General features: G+C 39.5%; 1 protein-coding gene across 3 annotated transcripts in view; it reads left to right on the top strand.

Annotated features, from left to right (window-relative positions):
* The window catches only part of NUDCD1 (NudC domain containing 1), a 37113-nt gene that overhangs the window by 8103 nt on the left and 8405 nt on the right, over positions 1–20605 (top strand). For all 3 annotated transcript variants that reach the window (XM_038174574.2, XM_038174575.2, XM_038174577.2), the window contains 6 exons: positions 384–538; positions 7082–7267; positions 11040–11223; positions 12838–13023; positions 17119–17326; positions 20095–20227. In XM_038174574.2, the coding sequence (XP_038030502.1) occupies positions 384–538; positions 7082–7267; positions 11040–11223; positions 12838–13023; positions 17119–17326; positions 20095–20227 (1052 nt within the window). The remainder of the gene's footprint in view (positions 1–383; positions 539–7081; positions 7268–11039; positions 11224–12837; positions 13024–17118; positions 17327–20094; positions 20228–20605) is intronic.

Here is a 20605-nt window from a genome sequence, read left to right on the forward strand (position 1 = left end):
TGTAATACCATGTGTTTATCAAGAATGATTTTTCCTCTTTACAAGTAGACTTAAAAGTGAGTTTTATTTGGTGGTTTCTTGGGTATTTCCGTGTTGTGAGGATTATTGACAAACTGGAGAGATCCAACACGTGTTGGTATAGGCAGTGTGGGACACCTTGAGTGGTGGTAGTTGACCCATTATCACGGTGAGTGATTGTGGTAACCTTTGGTGTGGATGGCTTGCTTTCCAAATTTATGGTGAAATTTTAAACTATACATAATGTATTTTTCTTCAAATAAACCAAAGCTGTGGGCTAAGGATGGACAAATTATTTTTAAATTCTTAATCGGAACTTTAAATTATTAAATTTTCAATTTTAAAACGTTGTTCTTTTTTCACAGCTGTAGCAGAAGTGAAACTCCGTGATGATCAATATACCCTTGACCACATGCGTGCTTTTGGCATGTATAATTACCTTCACCTTGACTCCTGGTCCCAGGATAATGTCTACTATGTTGATCAGTCTGGAAGGGTTATGAATTTGTCAGTGACTCTGGTAAGAACAAACTTTTTTTTAAAATAACTGAATTTGAGATGGTAGGGGTAGAAAAATCAAGTAGAAAATACTTGTCAAGGAGGATCTGGATGCAAAATCAGAGGGGAAGCTATTGCCAGATAGAGAGGTAGATCAGACAAGAATGGTGTTTACCAGGAAGGATGAAGGGGGTTAAGTGAAATTTGTGACATCTTTCATTAAAGGTACTTTACTAGCACTGCGCTGTGTTGGTATTGCAGTCGTACAGCATCGTACTCCGTGATGGGGAAGGCAGACATATGGTGACAAGCTGAACAAGAGAGCAGACGCTGCTTTTCCAGTTGCCAGCTGTTCCTCCTCTATTTTGTTTGATGTTTGTCTGTCTACTAATGTGAAAATCCAGTCGTTGTAGATATAATTCTAAATTGCACAGCTTCTTTCTCCCTTTATAAATAGAAGTGTGCATAGGCTAATAACTTGATCTGGGCATCACTCGTTGCAGGCAAAAAGATGCCAGTGGCCCTGGGCAAACTTGAAAGAGTGTAAGCTAGACCAAGTCTGGAAAACAGGACAGTTCTTTGTTGTTATATTGATGTTCTTGCACAGTTGTTAAGTTGTTTTCCATTTTTTTGAGGCATTTTGATGCATAGGTATACTAATTGCTACTGCAAAGCCATTCTTTATTCTGAAGGGACGTATGGACACTAGGTTTCTGGTATGTGCAGTGGTAGTACTTGTTTATTAAGGGATAAGAGACTTACTGGTGGTGACTTTGCAGCTATCACAATGTCTTGGAGTGTATAATTTAGAGTAAAATTGTATCTCTGACGATTATGACTTGCACCCTGTTAAAGGTGTGCTTACAGTTTTTCATTAGAAAGTAGGGTTTTGTTTGTTTTTGTGACGATTTTGACTCACCAAGTATAGCTTCTTAAATAATCATCTATGCAGAAAGGGAAGTAAAAAGTCCATAATTGTAGACACTTGTTAGCTAATTTGAATAACAATATTTCATTCATCACCAGTTATTTGGTTAACATTTTATGTTGAGAAAGGTCATAACATGTAGGTACTTCTATTCTCATACTAAGATATGTTCTGGCACTAATTGATTCAGAGCTGCTGTTTGATTTTTTTATGTTTAAAAAAGCTAATTTTATATAACAAGTCAGTTGAGATCTGCTATGGGTTTAATATAATTCTAGAAAATACAGCATGCATCACATTAGTACTTCCCTCCTTCATAAAGCTGTTCCCGTTTGATTCATGTATGTTGGTGTGGCAGCCCCTTCCAGTTTCTGTAATCTGATTTTTGGAATCATATTGGTTGACATAAAATTAAATAGATTGTGAGAGTGTGAAATAGAAGGTATCTTTACATCAATTAAGAGGGGGAGATCATATTTAACCTCTTGTTAATTCACAGTAGCTGTATACTGCTGTGTTGTTTAAGTTTGTGGAGTCTGCTCATGTGGTTCTCTCTAGACTCCACAGAACAGTTTGCTTTGTGTTCTGGCCTAAGCTTACTTCTTTGCTGTAGTTGGCTATATGTAATTTTCACATTTGGAAAGGAAAATACCCATTGTCATGCTACCAAGGAGTTTGTGCAATTCTGTGGGACAAAAGAAAACCCACGATACTGCCTGGCTTTTAAGAGAACGTGGCTTGTTCTGTGCAGGGTGCTAGGGGAAGAATGACAAGGTCAAGGCTAAGCTGAGAGAAATCCTGAGATGGTGGTTGTAGAAATACAACCTGGGAAATACAGGTTTTCAGAGTACAGTGGGCTGAGAACTGGAGCTGCAAAATAGCTCCTTCACTTTTCAGAGAATGTACAAGCAGTCTGTGTGTTTGGCAGACTCTCATTGAGATAAAATAATTGGAGACTTCTTCCAAATATTTGGAAATCATCTGGATTCCCAGCAGAACATCCAAAAGAAAGAAGTTTATCAGGGAAAACCTCCTGTGATCAGTGCCCCATCACAATCTCATTTTTCATGCTTTTTTTCCCTGTGGTTGGCTAACCTCGCCTGGCTGCCATGTGCCCACTGCACTACCCTCTCACTTCTCAGCAGGCCAGGGGGAGAAAGAAAGATGGAAAAGCTCATCGGGTGATGGGCTTCGTGGGCTGCAGGGGGAGAGCCTGCTTCACCATGGTCTCAACCCCCAGCTGTGTGGGCATCTGTGCTCTGGTGCCTGGAGCACCTCCTCTCCCTTTTTCACTGACCTACAGGGCTGTTTCACAATGTTCTCACCTCCTCTCTCTTACTGCTACTGTGCAACACCTTTTTACCACTTCCCAAGTATGTTTTCCCAGAGGTGCCACCAGCCTGAGTGATGGGCTCAGCTGTGTCCTGTGGGGGTTTGTTACACAGCCAGCTGGAACCCGCTGTCCCTGACATGGGGCACCCCTGGCCTCTTCTCACAGAGACCACCCCACCTGCTGCCAACACCTGCATGTATAAACCCAGCACATCCCGTTACTAGGAGGGAGCTGCATCTGTGCATTTCATTCTTAGCAGATAAACCCAGGTAAAGGATTTTACAACAGGCAACAACTTGCATTTATATGTGCGATACCTTTAAATAGATATTCTTGCAGCTAAAAATCCCTTGGACTGGTGTGTCCCTTGAAGTCTTCAAGGAAATGGCATTTTGTTAATATACTACAGTAGGTTTTAGTTATAGCAGACTGTCAAATTGCCACTGTCTTGTCCTAATATGCAGCGAAGTGCTGTTTTGCAGAGGCTGTGTATTTGCATATGTATAAAGAGGAACTTGTGTGCAGAAACATCAACAAGGTCTCTCATTACAAATGTGCCTGCCCATATATTAGTCAAATGTATATCATAAATCTCATTACAGCCAAGCGTAGCTTACAAGTTAGCAAAGGCCACAATTCAACTGAATTTTGGTATTTTCTTTAACAGAAGACTCACCGTGTTAGCATGCTTATCCTAAATCCTTACCCAAAGAACGCGTGGGCTTTTTAACAAGTAATTATTTAGAGTTCTGATTCCTATTTCTGTTGCAACTTCAGTTTTTGTTTGGAGGCGTGTTGCACTTACCCTTAGATGACAAATTATCCCTGCAACTGAAGTGTTTAGAAAGATGTCATCGCTCAATGCAGGAGGTACAGATAAGACTGTCACTTGCTCAAAATCAAACATAAATTGAAAAAAAAAAGTGAGGAACATGAGCAGATTTTGTAAGTTGATGAATGAGTATTCAGATGTTATTTATACCAAGTTGAGAAAGTTGTTACCCTAACTCAGCTAGAAATATATTTTTGGCATTAACACTCATCTGTTGCAGCTATCAAGACTGTCACTCAGTAAGCCAGTATCGATGCTTTGATTTAAAGACCTAATGGCTAGTGCAGTGACAGAATTAGCGGCCTTGGGGAGGTTTGTTTTTGTTGGCTTTTTGTTTGTTTTTGCATCTGACTTTGCAAACATCACACAACTTAAAAAGTAATACTGGAATTGAGCTGGAAAATAGTTCAGAGTTTTCTCCTATAGCAGGTAAATGTTTGGAGTTGTTTACTTGACTGTCAGCTCTTCTTCCAAAGGAAACTTTCTTTTTATATCAATAGAATGGAATTGAGATGCTATAGCAACAGTAACTCCTAATGGCACCATTAATCACAGAATGATTTGGGTTGGAGGGTACCTTAAAGCCCACCCTGTTCCAGCCCCCTGCCATGAGCAGGGACACCTCCCACCAGCCCAGGTTGCCCAAAGCCCCATCCAGCCTGGCCTTGAGCACCTCCAGGGATGGGGCATTCACAGCTTCTCTGGGCAGCCTGTGCCAGGGCATCATCACCCTTTGAGCGAAGAATTTCCTCCTAACATCTAATCTAAACCTACCTTCTTTTATTTTAAAGCGATCCCCCCTTGCCCTATCACTATACCCCCCTGACCAAGAGTCCCTCTGCAGCTTTCCTGTAGGCCCCTTTAGGCACTGGAAGGCCACTAAAAGGTCTGCCTGGAGCCTTCTCTTCTCCAGGCTGAACAGCCCCAACTCCCTCAGCCTGTAGGAGAGGTGCTCCAGCCCCTTATTCATCTTCATGGCCTCCTCTGGACTGACTCCAACAGGTCCATGTACTTTTTGTGCTGGGGGCTTCAGAGCTGAACGCAACACGCCAGGTGGGGTCTCACAAGAGCAGACTAGAGGGGGAGAATCACAATATAACTCGTGGCTGTTTTTTTTTCACTTCTTTTTGTTATGTTTTATGCAATATTGTTTATTTTTACATTATGGGAATTGTTGGTAACAATGTGACTTCTTCATAAAACTTACAGAATTTAAATCTTACAGGCATGCTGAAAAACCTACGTACAATTTCACTGCATGACTGTATGAGCTGGCATATGCTCACTTAAGTGGAGCCTGGGTGGGGAGGTGTCAGGAAGAGTAGAGGGAATTTTTTAGCTTGTATTTTATAATTCTTTCTTAAAGGAACTGTCTGTTGATGTTTAAACCTAATTCCAGTGAGTACGTCTGACTAGTATCTCAGCATCCCCTCATACTTCTGAAGCAGGGAATCTAATACATTCCTAAATTTAAATTGCTGAACAGCAAATGAAGAATATTATAAAAGCATTTCCTTTCTTGACTTCTGAGGGGAGGCTTTGTGATTTAAAGATACATATTTTTTTAATTTTCCGGATATATTGAGTCCTGACATCCTTCCTCAGTGCTGATAACCTAACGTGGGCTTTAGAGAATTAAATGGCTGATAGCTGATAGTTTTTAAAAACAGAATTGCATCCAGAACTATTTGAAGCTTATTGTCATGATTCGCTTGAAGGCTGACAAAAGCATGGTCCTCTGTAGTGTTACATAGTACAGCCATGAAAATCACTATTCCAGGGCTGATGCTTTTTCTGTCTGTGATTTAGTTTCTTTTTCCTAGACACAGTACTCATACAACTTGTTACTTACAGTGGAACACCTCTATTGCAGGAAATACTGCCTTTCAGTAAAGCCTTTAAGAAACTGAGGAAAAGATGAGGCTTTGTTCCTAGTGTTTTGGGGTAGCTTTTGTTTGTTTGTTTGTTTTTAATTTTCATCCTCTCCTCCTGAATGTCTTCTACATTAGTCGAATAGTTGAAGGAGTATTGTGATGCAACTGAATCTAGAGAGTGAACCTGAATGCTTCTGGTAATTAAAAATCTAATTTGCATCTTTTCCATTGCAGGTTTCGTAATTGCCCTTGTGCCTTCTTGTAGTGCAACTGTAATCTCTGATATGAATTCAAGTAGGCGCAGAAGGCAAGCAGGCTGTCTGTTTGTCATCTGCTCTTTTTTGCTCTTGCTTATTAAAGTGGTACTTACCCAAATCCAATTTATCTTGCCTGCTTTTGAACATGTTCTAAATACACATCTGATTTTAATAACATCTGGAAAAATACGAAGGATTCAAGATTGCCTTAAATACAGTATTATCAAAAAATGAGGCCATGTCATGCTTGTACTGCAAATGTGTACTTTCTGTGATTCTGTGATATACACGCACAAGTGCAAAGAACTATTGTAAAGATGTTGCTTTGTATTTTTCATTGCCTTATTTCATGTACAAGAAGGAGTGGGTTTCTTTTGCTAGAAGTACACATGTACATGCATGATCTTCTCCCTGCCTCTGTTGTGTGCTGCCCATTGCTTAAGTGAAGGCAGAGGGACAGCAGATGCTTAGAACGTTTTGTGGCTGAAATTCCAGAGTCTGTAACGAGACGCTGTTTTAATCTGATGTTTTTCCACTGCTGTTTCTTAGTCCCTTTCTCACACTTACTGTAACAGAAGGTGCGTTTGGTATGGCACATAATAGGTAGGTAGTTGGTTCTCTTCCCAGGTTTTCAATATTGGCATAAAAGAAAAAAATAAAGTTACAGTGTGCCGCTGACATGGTATGCTAAATAAATGTATCTATCCTGATGCACTGTGTAATCATAATGTGATAGAAAAGTTATTTGCAAATATGACGTGAATACAGTTGTTTATTTTTTTTTTTTTTTCTAACTGATCACAATCATTACTTCTCTAATTTTCCGAGTGAGCTAACCATTCTAGGAAAGCTGAGAAATGTTTTATCAACTCGAATGTGCCAGTTGAGTAAGAGTGGGGTAAAATTTGTTTTAATTAGGAGTGAGTGCGAGTGAACAATTCTCTGGTTTTCATTTCACATACAGTCTTGAGGATTTTATTGAGGCTGGAATTATTTGAGGTAAATGTTTGATTATACAGGAATGCTTGGGGAAAAGAAGTGAAAATCTTTTTTTAATGCAAAACATAACTAGTGCTATGAAATCGAAGAAAAAAATGGAATGCTGAAATACCAATTACAAGACACTTCTGTTATCAGTAAACAAACTCAATCTGTACTGAAATTCCCTTACCTTTTCCATGTATGTGGAAGTGATTCTTGCTACCCACTTATTTTTGGAATATGCTCAACTGCAACAAACAGGGGAATTGCCATTGAGATTTGTGATTCTTAATTTGTCTGTAATACTTACTTGAATTGATCAGTACTTCCTAAAGTCTTGATCCATGACTTTGCTTACAGGACACTTCTCTACAAAAGCCAAGAGAAGTTTTCAGGCTCCCTGCAGACTTGACAGCTTGTGATAATCGCCTTTGTGCCTCTATATACTTCCCATCTTCCACGTGGGTTACCCTTTCTGATGGAACAGGAAGACTCTATTTAATCAAAACCGGCAAGCGTGGAGACAGTGCATCAGAAAAGTGGGAGGTAAGTCTTACAGAATCATAGAATATCCCGAGTTGGAAGGGACCCATAAGGATTATCAAGTCCAACTTCTGGCACTGCACAGGTCTACCCAAAAGTTTAGACCATGTGACTAAGTGCACAGTCCAATTGCTTTTTAAATTCAGACAGGCTTGGTGCAGTGACTCCGTCTCTGGGGAGTCTGTTCCATTGTGCAACCTCCCTTTTGGTGAAGAACCTCTTCCTGATGTCCAGCCTAAACTTCCCCTGCCTCAGCTTAACACCATTCCCGCGGGTCCTATCTCTGGTGATTACAGAGAATAGGTCGCCTGCCTCTTCATTCCCCCTCGCGAGGAAGTTGTAGACTGTGATGAGGTCCCCCCTCAGCCTCCTCTTCTCCAGACTGAACAGGCCCAGTGACCTCAGCTCTTAAGTCTTCCCCTCTAGGCCCTTCACCAACTTTGTCGCCCTCCTCTGGACACTCTCCAACAGTTTAATGTCCTTTTTGTACTGTGGTGCCCAGAACTGCACACAGTGCTCGAGGTGAGGCCGCACCAGCGCAGAGCAGAGTGGGACAATCACCTCCCTCGACCAACTAGCAATACTGCACTTGATGCATCCCTGGATACGGTTGGTCCTCCTGGCTGCCAGGGCACACTGCTGGCTCACGTTCAACTTGCAGTCAACCACAACCCCCAGATCTCTGTGGGGGCTGCTCTCCAGCGTCTCACCGCCCAGTCTGTATGTAAAGCCAGGGTTGCCCTGTCCCAGGTGCAGGACCCTGCACTTGCCTTTGTTAACATTGTGGTACAATATGGTAACAATGTGGTAACACTGTTGTACAGTAACATTTTATGAATTTTACATATACAAAATAATTCTTATTCTTGCCTTTCTTATAATTATTAAAAATTAATCTTTAAATCTGAACTCTATACTGTTGATAAATGGTTGTGTCCAAGCATAAAAATCATTTTACTGATTTCTTTATATGCAAAATATTTATAAAATTAAAATGGTTGAATGGGAACAGCTTCTTGACTGAAAAGGAATCTGCCTAAATAAAAGTGAGTGTTTCTAAATGGGTGGCTTAGCGCTTGTCAAGCTGAACTTCCAAGAACCATTTCCCCTTTGCAATTCATATGGATCCACCTAGTTTTTTTTCCCCACCATCATTTATTGTTTGTTTTTTCAACTGACCTGTGGAATAATAAATATTTTTTTAAGTCCAAAATTGCCATCAGTCAAGCTAATAGCTGCTTTTGTTTTTAAGTTAAGAGACTTCTGAATTGCTTGTGCTGATGTAATTCTGCTTGAAATATTCACCATTTAATTTGCCCCATCATAAAAGTGTGTCCATGGAGACTAGAATAAAACTTATACAAAATTGCTCATTAAAAAGCTTTGATAAGTAGCCCTGAGGGTTACCTGCAGAGTAGATACAGTGCAAACAGTAATGTTTCCACATCTCTGGTAGAGAAAAACTTCACATTGTGCACTTAGCTCTGGCAAATATTGGTGTTTAATATTTTTTACTTTAAATTGTTGGTTGTAACTGAAGTTTGTTTTTGTGTTTCTCATGATGAAATAGTTTACAAAATGGATTATTTTAAGAAGCCTTGATAAAAGGTGCATTTTTTGTATCCACATCAATGTGGTGTTACAATACTAATACTTGTATCAGTTATCTTGCTTGGACGCCACGAATGTAGTTGTTACTTTTCTACCTCAGCTGCTGTGAGCTCATTAGTTTGTCTTCTCTGAGTGTGAGAATATTGATCCATAAATAAGTTGCATCAGTGTTGCACTAAAAAATCAAATTTCTATGCTGTTTGTCACCATTTAAATTCACCTTTTGAGTGTTTAGAACACCCAGTGGTTTACAGTGACTTTAACATCCCAACCTCACAAATCCTTAAACATTATCAGGTTTCAGTAACAGCTAGATTGAGCCTATGCTCATTTATCCACTGCAGCTTAAATTCATTTTCCTTTATTCTCCATGGCTGGCTGAATGGCAGAGCTCAGAGGGCTGTGATCAGTGGCGCAGTCTGTTTGGAAGCCTTTAGCTAGTCGTGTCCCTCGGGGTCAATACTGGGCCCAGTCTTGTTCAACTTACTCATCAGTGACCTGGTTGAAGGGACAGAGCAGGGCGCACTCTCAGCAAGTCTGCAGGTGACACAAAATGGGGAGGAGTGGCTGATCCACCAGAAAGCTGTGCTGTCATTCAGAGAGATCTGGACAGGCTGGAGAGTTGGGCTGAGAGGAATCTCATGAAGTTGAACAAGGGCAAATGCAGGGTCCTGCACCTAGGGAGGAATAACCCCAAACACCAGTACAGGCTGAGTGGTCACCTGCTGGAGAGCAGCTCTGTGGAAAGGGAACATGGGGGTCCTGGTGGACAACAAGCTGACCATGAGCCAGCAGTGTGCCCTTGTGGCCAAGAAGGCCAATGGGATCCTGGCGTGCATTAGGGAGAGCATTTCCAGCAGGTTTTCCAGCAGGTCAAAGGAGGTGATCCTGCCGCTCTACTCAGCCCTGGTGAGATCTTACCCGCAGTGCAATGTCCAGGTCTGGGCTCCCCATTACAGGAGAGACCTGGAGCTCCTGGAGTGAGTCCAGTGTAGGGCTGCAAAGATGATCGGAGGACTGGAGCATCTCTTTTGTGAGAAAAGGCTGAGAGGGCTGGGCATGTTTAGGTGATCCTCCTGGAGCAGGGCAGTTGGACTAGATGATCTTTAGAGGTCTCTTCCAACATCAACCACTCTGTGTCTGTGACTTTGATTTTAATGTATTAATGTTCTAGAAAATAAAGGATGTTTTATTTCTCATTTGCTCTTTGGATTTATTTTGTTTTTCAGCTTCTTGTGATTTATGCTGAATAAGCACCTTTTAAGAAAAAAAGCTGAAACACATAGTCTCTAGAATTAAAACTTCTTGCTGTAGGTAGCTACTTCTAAATGTCTCAAGGTTCAAGATACACAGGCCTTCGGTATGACCTTATTTCATGATTACAGTGATCCTGCCTAGTCACATAAAAATATAGATGGACTTTGCCAAACCCTATAAATAAAAAGTCAGAAAGTTCTGACTTAAACTCCTAATAAATGTGAATATTGTACTTCATTTAATGGTAGGTTCTCTGTTTCTTATTCCTATTAGAGAATATTCCTATTAGCGAATAAGAAGTAAATCTCTTTTAGTAATCAAATAAAGAGAACCCCCTCTCTCAGCTTTGATCGATGATGAAACACTGATAGCAGTGTACTGGATCTTTTATCTTCTTGTTTGCATATGCTAAGGTCCACAATGATTTTTGGGATATTGGTTTGCCTAGGAGAGCAGTGAGGGTATTGGTGAAATGCCTGCATTTCTTGTGTGAGACTTTCTTCCCCAGTTGGTATGCCGTGCTTATGGATCCTGTTCTGTATGCTTATTTACTTTAGTACTAAACAGGTGCGATATAGACACTTTTGTAGATCTTTGTGCTTTGTCTAATGGGCCATTTCAGTGATTCTGTAATAGAAACAACAATAACAAAAAACATTTCAGAACAGTTTATTGATAGCCAAAGAAGGAAGAGCTAGAATGAAGAGAAATAGAACAGAATAGAATAGTTCAGTTGGAAGGGACCTTTAGGGATCATCTAGTCCAACTGCCTGACCGCTTCAGGGCTAACTGAAAGTTAAAGCAGTTTGTGGCAAGCAAAAATTAACTGATGTTCGATGAAGCCTTTTGCTGCTTTCTGAGGCTGGGTTTTAACTGACTGACTTTTTGCCAATATTGTGTCTTCTAGATTGTGTTTAATGAAGAACTAGGCAGTCCATTTATTGTAGCACACAGTGTTTCATTTGTAAAATCTGGTACTCATTCAGTAGCTGTGCTGCTGCTTAGGGTAGAAAAAGATGAATTGGACACAAAAGGAAGTGGATTTCATGTTACCTTGGAATGGGTTACAATTGCAGAGATGAGCAAAGAGGGTAAGTGTTTTACATTTACGTTACTAGTGGTTAAGGAGAAGTAAAACAAACAAAAACTAAAAACAAACCAAAAAACAGCTATCATGCTTTCATTCTTTGTTTTAGAAGTTTATTTTTCTTCCGTTTGATATTTCCTTCCCACAGAAGCTCTACTCAGATTTTACATAGGTAATTTTCTTTAGTTTTAAGATCAAGGTCTCAGTTTTAGACCTTAATTATGACAAATGTTTGGAAGAGAGGAAGAAGTAGACTTATACATGTGTGGCTAAAGTGATTAGAAAACAAGCTAAGAACTTTACTTTGTGACATTATGAAATGAAGTTCCTTTAGCTTGGTCCAGTAAAATCAAGGTTCAAGATATCTATTTCTAATAAATATCTGGTGTACTTCTCATAATGTTGTATGAGTGATTAACTTCCCAGTACAGCACTCCTATTTGTCATCTGTATAGTCTGAGGTGATGTGTTTAAGGATGCTCTCTAGTTGCCTGGGGTTTTCTGAATGCATAGGTCTCTGAGTGCTTCTGTTTAAAATGGCTATGTCTAGTTCATTAATACCCCTCTGCCCACACTCAAAAAAGGAGGGAGGGGGGCTTTAATTAACACCCCCAAGTACCAGAATTACATTGTAGTCTGGTTATTGTTCTTTATTCCACTTCTGAACTTACTTTTAGCAAGTACAAGTACGATAACTAGTTAAACCAGATCTAATTTGGGTCCCGTTATCTGTTATTCTTTGTATTCTGTGACTGTGATGTTTCCCTAAATGTAGCACTGATGTCAACCAGGAACACATTAGACTGGAGTGGTACTGATGATTTTTACCTTCATGATGTGGTCTTGTCTAATGTCTCTGCTAATGAGTTCCTTTTTTTTTTTTTTTGCTGTTGTTGGTTTGTGTCAAGTAAAGTTTCAAGTACAACAATTTCTTATAATGAAGAGTTGAAGCATAGATGTGAAAAATCAAACAATTCTTGAGGATAATTTTAGCACCTGTGAGAATTTTATGAAGTTATTGGTTAATTCCTAAAAATCCGCTTGCACTATCTATTATTATTCAGAAGTCAATCAAATACTTAGGCATCTGAATCCAGGTAAATTTAAATGGAGGAAGAACACTAGAATGTATTGCTTTACCTGTGTTTTAAGTCATCATTACTCATGTGTTTGGGAGCACAGTAGGGAATGGTGTGGTCCTTGGTGCCAGTAGTTAACAATTAGGACCTCCTCAACTCGTGTAAAACACTGGTCATCAAAAGGGAAGGTAGGCATTTTCCATCACAAGATATTTTGTTGTTACTCAAATTTTTTTAGCACCTCAAAAATGTTTAGAAGATTTATTTGTGCAGAGACTGAGAGTGGTTTTCTGAGTTGCCAGGCTAGCTGTGATCAAAGAAGTCATCATAAGGAAAAAAGAGCAATGTTAGATTAATTTTAGGATCTATAGGTGTAATAAAATCATTGAAAAACAAAAGAGAAATTTCCTTTGAATCCATAGTACTGTTATTTAACCAGTAGAATTATGTAATATTTTTAGGTGTAATGAGGTTCTTGAATGAGATTTTGTGCTGTAGAAAAATAGTACTGCTCAGATTTTTTTTTCTTCATTTTACAGGTGATCATCAATATGAAATCTGCAGAAAGAGAGTTTTACAAGGCAAATCAGTCCCCCATTATGCAGCAATAGAGCCAAGTGGGGATGGTCTAATGATTCTTTCCTACAAACCATTCAAATCTATACAACAACAAGAAGAAAAGTTGGTAGAAAATGATGATGCAAAAACAGCAAACGAAAAGAAAGGTAAAACTTAACTGTCAGGTTATGACAGACTGCTCTTTGTTTTGTCAAAGAAAAGAGCTTGTCAGTTTAGAATCTGTTTGGAAAGTCCAGCAGTAAATGTTTGTCTTTAATATCTGCCTTTCAGATTTTTTTTGTAAAGACAGATAGGCTTTTTTTAACGTATTTGTTTTCTTCCTAGGAAGTCGTGTTGGGTATAAACCTATATGAGAAGTCTTTTTGGATAGGAAGCACTTAAAGAATTTCCTTGTCTAAAGGAAAAGAATATTCTGCAAACAGAACTGTACTCGTTATTTGCTAATGGTTGAGTTAAGACAATAGTTGAGTTGCCTAAATGCAGGCATCTAGCTGAAGTGTTCGAATTTGAATCCAGAAGCTAGCCTTAGGTGAGAGAATGAAGCGTGGCACCCAAACAGTTGTTCATCTCTCTGATATGGAAATCACTCCTGCCTTTCAAACAACAAAAAAATTTTTTTTTTGTTTTGTTTTGTTTAAGAATGAGAATCTAGGAAAAGACTCCAGTAAGAAAGTAGTTTAGAGAAAAAAGAATCAACTTCATCAAAATACACTCATACTTTTCTTCTAGGAGATCAAAGTAAAATGAAGTATATGAACCCCTACTAAGTATTAATCCGAAATGTCACAGAGTTCACAATATGTATATTTATGTAGCTATATTGTGTTATTTAAGATTTGATTTTTGCTTCTGAATATGAGAGAGAGGCTAATGAACTTATCTTAACTGAATGATATTAGCACAATTTTTTCAGCAGTGCAGAAATCTATTAGCCTAACCTGGGCTATAATTTTGGTTGCATGGCTATATGAAATTGCAGGCATAGCAGATACCAAATTGCGAAACAAGATGTGCTGGCAGTAATACACTAATTTTTATATGAGATTACAACAATACATGAGGAAACATTAAGGTGGTTATGTTGCTTATTGGTATTTTGGCTTTTTCTTTGTCCTTTCAGATTCTGTTCCATACATACTCGACAACTAATAAGGTAGTCTAGAAGATAGTGTAGAAAAGAAGGGCAAAAGGTATTTTTTGGTCTCATTCTGTTATCTTACAAATTAGAGCTTTAATATCAGATACAGTCAGTGTCACAATTTAGAATTTTGATGGCTGCTGCATCTCATATAATAATAGTTCTTGGGAAGTGTATTTGTAGCATCTGTGACTGATCCTGTAGCAAACAGGAAACTCATGGTACCAGGCAACATTGTAAGAGTCCTTCCAGAGTTACAGTTGCTGAGATGATCAACTAAATCTTGTACTATCTCACCTTGAGAGCTTCCAAAACATTCCAGAGAATGAGCCAGTCCCTGCTTTGCTTTCCCTCTAACTAGGAAGGTAACATGTAAAAGAAAATGAATACATCTGTGGTTATGTTTTCTGTGACCAGCTGTGTGCTACCCAGTCATGCTGTCATAGCCTTTAGAATTTTGTAGATTTATATTCTCTAGTTTTAGAATAACATAGCTTCAGTTGGAAGGGACCTACAAAGATCAAGTCCAACTGTCAAGACTACCCCCGGGGCCGACGCAAAGCTAGAAAGTATAGTAGAGCATTATCCAAATGCCTCCTAAACACTGACAGACGTGGGCCATCAACATCCTCTAGGAAGCTGTGGTGGTTTTACCCTGCTGGGCAACCAAACTCCGCCACAACTGTTCTCTCACTCTTCCTCAAAGGAAAAAGGGGAGAAAATACGATGGAAAGGGCTCAAGGGACAGGGAGATCATTCAACAATTATTGTCACGGGCAAAACAGACTCAGTATAGGGAGATTAAAATAAATTATTGCTTGTCACTAGCAGACTAGACTAGTGAGAAACTAAAAGGAAAACAAAAACAGCTCCCCCCCCCCCCCCATCTGCCCTCCTCTTTGTCCTCCTAATGAGCAGGACAGGGAAATGGGGGCTGTGGTCAAACCCTAACACTTCATCTCTGCCGCTCCTTCACGGTTCCTCTCTGCCCCTGCTCCCCATGGGGTCCCTCCCACGGGATGCCGTCCTTCCTGAACTGAGCCTGCGGGGGCTGCCCACAGGCAGCAGCTCTTCAAGCACTGCTTCCACACGGCTCCGTCCCACAGGGTCCATCCATCCCCCAGGAGCAAACTGCTCCAGCACGGGTCCCCCACGGGTGGGCGGCAGCTGCCCCCAGCCCCTCTGCTCCTGCGTGGGCTCCTCTCCACAGGCTGCGGCTCCGGCCCGGGGCCTGCTCCTGCGGGGGCTCTCCATGGGCCGCAGCCTCCTCCAGGCCACATCCACCTGCTCCACCGGGGGCTCCTCTACCCATGGGGGGGCTGCAGCGTGGAGATCTGCTCCATATGGGACCCATGGGCTGCAGGGGGACAGCCTGCTCCACCAGGGGCCTCTCCACAGGCCGCAGGGGAACTGCTGTGGCCTGCCTGGAGCACCTCCTGCTGCACTGACTGTGGGGGCTGCAGGGCTGCTTCTCACTCCTCTCTCTCCCAGTTGCTGCTGCACAACGGTTTTCCCTTTCTTAAATCTGCTCTCCCAGAGGCCCAAACAGCGTTGCTCACTGTCTCAGCTCTGGCCAGCAGCAGATCCCTTTTGGAGCCGGCTGGAGCTGGCTCTGCTCTGACATGGGGCAGCTGCTGGGTCCTGTCCACAGAGTCCACAACTGCAGCCCCTGCTACCAAAACCATTCCATGCAAACCCAGTACAGAAGCTTGTCCAAAGGTCTAACTGCCATCTAAGTAACAAGCTTTTTCCGATGTCCTTTATGAACTTACCCTGTCACAGATTTGAGCCATTCCTGCATGTCCTGTCACAAGAAGAACACCTCGCTCCCAGCTTGTCCTTCTCAGAAAGCGTGTAGAGAGCAATAAGGTCACCCCTCAACCTCCTTTTCTCCAAGTTTAACAAACTTAGTGTCCTCATCTGCTCCTCACAGGACGTGTTCTAGCTCTTTAACCAGTTTTGTTGCCATCCTCTGTATAAATATTTCTTACAGAAGTACAGTTTTTCTAGCAGTTTAATACAGATGGCTATGAGGCAGATTCTAGGCCCAGGAGCAAAAGTCAAATGTTACCCCTTGGCAGGCAGTTTTATTTCATCTGCGTCATCTGAGGCAGATGAAGACTGTTTGGTCTTTTAAAACCATTTCTGTTGAAGTCAGTATAACTTCTAGCAAAGTAGATTAGGGGAAAATGTTCACATTTCTGAACGGCATATACTTCAGAGTATGGAGTAGCTTATCGTAACCACTGCACCTGGTGTCTGTTTAACCAAGTTACTGATCATTAATGCTTCAGTGCATTTAAATGTCCTGGAGCATGTCCTGAGAAGGGCTACAAAGCTGGGGAAGGGCCTGGAACACAAGCTCTATGAGGAGTGGCTGAGGGGACTGGGGTTGTTCAGTCTGGAGAAGAGGAGGCTTGGAAAGCCTTATTGCTCTCTACAACTACCTGAAAGGAAGCTGTGGGGAGCTGGGGGTTGGCCTCTTCTCGCAGATAACTAGTGATAGGACTAGAGGGAATGGCCTCAAGTTGTGCCAGGGGAGGTTCAGGTAGGAAATGAGGAGACATTTCTCCTCAGAAAGAGCAGTCAGGCGTTGGGACGGGTTTCCCAGGGAGGTGGTGGAGTTACCATCCCTTGAGGATGTTTAAGGAAAGGTTGGATGTGGTGCTTAGGGACGTGGTTTAGTGGGTGACGTTGGTGGTAGGGGGATGGTTGGACCAGATGATCTTGGAGGTCAATTCCAACCTTTATGATTCTACGATAAATACATTTTGGCTATCCGTTCCATAATATCTTTCACAATAAGTTTCCCAATTAACTTTAGAGTAATATTTAATGCCTATTGGATAACTTCATCAGCATATTTGAGTATAGTTATGAATATAAGATATTTTCCAACCAAGGGACACAAAATGAACTTGATTGCTTAAAAAAAAAAAAAAAGTTTCTCTATTTTATAATCAGAATATATTTTAAGTAAATTGTTCAGATTAGAAGCTTATTTCCTTCCCCAACCTTGACTCCCAGCAGCATTGCATGCTGTGGAATCCAGGACAGCATTTTTTAATCTGGCTGACGTTTTTCTGTACGTTTTCAATTGTAGACCCTCTCTATTACTGGCAGCAGACTGAAGATGATGTGACAATAACAATTCACATTCCTCAAGACATCACTAAGGATGACATAAAAGTACACTTTTCCCCTGAGAACATACGTGTTACACTGAAAGACCAGCCTCCTTTGATGGACGGAAAACTACATTCTTCTGTGGACCATGAAAGCTGCACATGGATAATTAAAGAGAACAAAAGGTGCTGTATATGGTTTTTAGATTTACTACTGCTGGGAATTGATTTCAGAGTGTGTATCATATCTGACTTCTGGGCCCTCTGGGAATGGACTCATTTATGCTAGACCCTGAACTCCTCCTTACAAGGTTGTATCTCCTCTGCTGAAAGTAGCTCACTGGCTTCTGCAATTCTGTCTTACAGTACTGTTTCTTTAACTAATTGTGAAAGTAGTTCCCTCTTCTTACAGTTACTTGCTTATGAGGTTATATGACAAGCTATTTTTTACAACGACACAGAACAGCCTTTTCAAGCTAAAAATTTATTTTTCACACAAAAAAATGTATACGGTACTGACAGTTATCCTCATGTCAGACCAGGAAATTCAAGGTTTTCCACTACTGAGCTGTGAAGCAGAATTCTTCACAGTGTTAGGATACATCAATGCTCATGTCTTTTCACTATTTTCGTATGCTTTGCCTGTGCTTATTGGCAACCAGAGATAATGTGATGTTTTAAAACCTTTGGTTGCCTTTCTATAACAGTATTTAGTGGTGTGCTGTACTGAAACTTAACCCATACATGTCTGTGGTTTTTTATTCTCTTTGAGAATAATCTTGTCCATTCACTTCTAGTTGGTCACAGTGCAAAAGTGAAAAGGTTGAACTGTTAAATGATTCTCAGACCGTTTATCATAAAATCATGAAACTTTTGGTGATAAATTCAGTAAGGAAATTTAGTAATATTTTGAAGTACTAAAAATGTCCAGGGGAAAAAAAAAGGTATACAAACATAAAAAAAGCTTTGTATCAAAGTAAGGTTAATAGATTATTTTTTTCCCTTTTTTTTTTTTATTTTTTTTCTCATGACAATTCAGGATTGATTAACTGGACTTTCACCCTGTTTTTCACAGACACTTATTTTTTTTTAATAACAAGAAATTTGATAGAATAGATGGAATTTGTCTTGGATCTTCAACAAGTATAAGAAAAGTAACAAACTCTGACAGTATATCATATATATTTGAACATTTACTACTTTTGCTCTTAGGATAAAGTAATGAGCCACTATGCATTGAAACAAGCATGTTTGGTTTAATGGTTTCTTAAAGAGTAATTTCCATGTATGGTATCATCAGGTGAAAAAAAAAAAAGAAGAAAGTTGTTTCGAAGAAAAGAGTTTTTTTTCCTTTAATGAAGGTAAAATGAAGTTTTTTCTCTGGAACAGTTTCGGAAGTAAGGTTCCCAGACCTGATGATGTAAAAATAAAGGACTAATGTTTGGCAAGACTGAATTCTTGCCATTATAATGCTTTAAAATACTAAATGAAAGAAGATATGCTAGGAATAATAATGACTTTGAGGTGTTTGGGCAAGCTTGACGTTAATCTTGATACATTGTGTGGACTTGCATGTGTAGTATGTGAAGTACATTGAAGCCTGTACTTTGTGAGAATTGATTGTAGTAGGAAAACTACAATTGAAATTGAAAACTACTGGCAAGACATTGCCAGTTAAAGTTTGTTGTTTGTTTTTTTTTTTTTTTAATTTAATTTGATAAGTGTGTTTTCCTTGAGTTTTCTTTCATAAAAATCTTTGCTGTTTCCCAAAAGTTAGCTAATGAAAGTTTATGTAATTCCTCTGGAGAATAACTAAAAGACTAATATTTGTATGCAGATTACGCTAATGCTGTATACTGAAATGTGAGTGCATAGTAGTTGATCATTAGACAAATAGCTAAATGATTCAAGTTTGAGGTAATTATCAAGTGGTTAATACTGCGTGACTCTCAGGTGTCTGTTTTAATATGAAATAGTATTTATGCATTTGAATGTTATAAGTAGCATTTGATTTTTAATAGTGACACTGCAATACCACTTTAAATTTTTTGATTAAAAAAACTTGCTCCAAATTATCTTCTATAAAATAATTGTATTTCTGATAACCAATGTAGTGGTTTCAGTTATAAAATTAAGATAATTCAGAGGTCACCAAATACTTCTTACTCTGATGCAGTACTTAGTAACTTAGAAAGTTTTCTTGTTGTGTCGGGTAAACAACTGATGTTCTAGACCTTGTAGGCGTGTCTAAAAAGCATGTCTATTGAAACTGTATTTGTTGTTCTACCCATGTGTAATTAAATAGAATTACACTGCTGACACATCGGGCTCTTTTCATTATTTACTTATGTACTTATTTATTCCTTATACCAAGTTCTTAAGTGTTTTTTTTTTTTCCTCACAAGTTAAAGTAATTGTACATTTTTATGTAGAATTTTATGTAGACAGTGTAGGTAACAGTTGTACTATTTTTGAGGCTTATAAAATACAAATATTTTTGTTCTACACATTATACAAAAGTAGTGTGCGCTTGAGGGGTGGCATTTAGTACCTGTTAGGTTTCAAATAAACTTCTGCAGTGAAATTTTCTCTCTCTGAATTGATTTACTTATAGGTGATCTCCTGCAGTATTTAAAAACTAACAAAACTACTTCAGAGGAAACCACATTTGAATTGAAAACTCTGAGGGCACGTCCATGAATACATGTTATTCATTATTACACTTTTAGAAATCACTTGTCTTTCATCTGATTTTCTTTGGGATATTTTGGGATATTTTCCATTAGAATAGTTCATTTTATAAGTTGCTTCCTAGTGTTTTCTGTTACGAGGTTTACATTATCAGTTTGGAGAGGAGAAGCTCTCAAATCTATATTCAGAGCTTTCTGACTGTCATCTGAAAAAAGGATGCAGTGTGTTCATCTACTGCTCGTTGTCTTCTATTTGCATTTTAGCTTGGAAATTTCTCTAATTAAGAAAAATGAGGGACTCCGGTGGCCAGAGCTAATAATTGGTGACACAAATGGGGAACTCATTATGGACACTGAAATGAGTGAATGTCTGATGCATCTGACCTCCGAAGAAATGGTAAGAAGTTGAAAAATAAAATATTTAAAATTCTTGCACATTTGTATGTTGTCTTTTCTTGATACCCTAATTCGCACATCATTGACAGACCTTCAGTTCATTTACTATTCAGAATCCTAACACCAGATTCATTGTTATCTGAAATTGGTAACAAACTAATGGCACTAGAGTTCTGAACATCTGAACATGTTTAGAACTGTAGTGTTTTCGTCTGGGACTGAATTTAGCTTACATGATAGTGTCTGTGCAACAAAACAAGTCTGATTAATTCAAAAAACAGATTTTGTTCCCATGATGGGCCAATTTTAAAGCAGTTAATTGAAGTAAATTTTAAGTATGTCCATTCCTTGTTTATCAGTAGGTTAGCAACAACTGTAT

This window comes from Anas platyrhynchos, chromosome 2, assembly GCF_047663525.1.
Source record: "Anas platyrhynchos isolate ZD024472 breed Pekin duck chromosome 2, IASCAAS_PekinDuck_T2T, whole genome shotgun sequence".
NCBI lineage: Eukaryota > Metazoa > Chordata > Aves > Anseriformes > Anatidae > Anas > Anas platyrhynchos.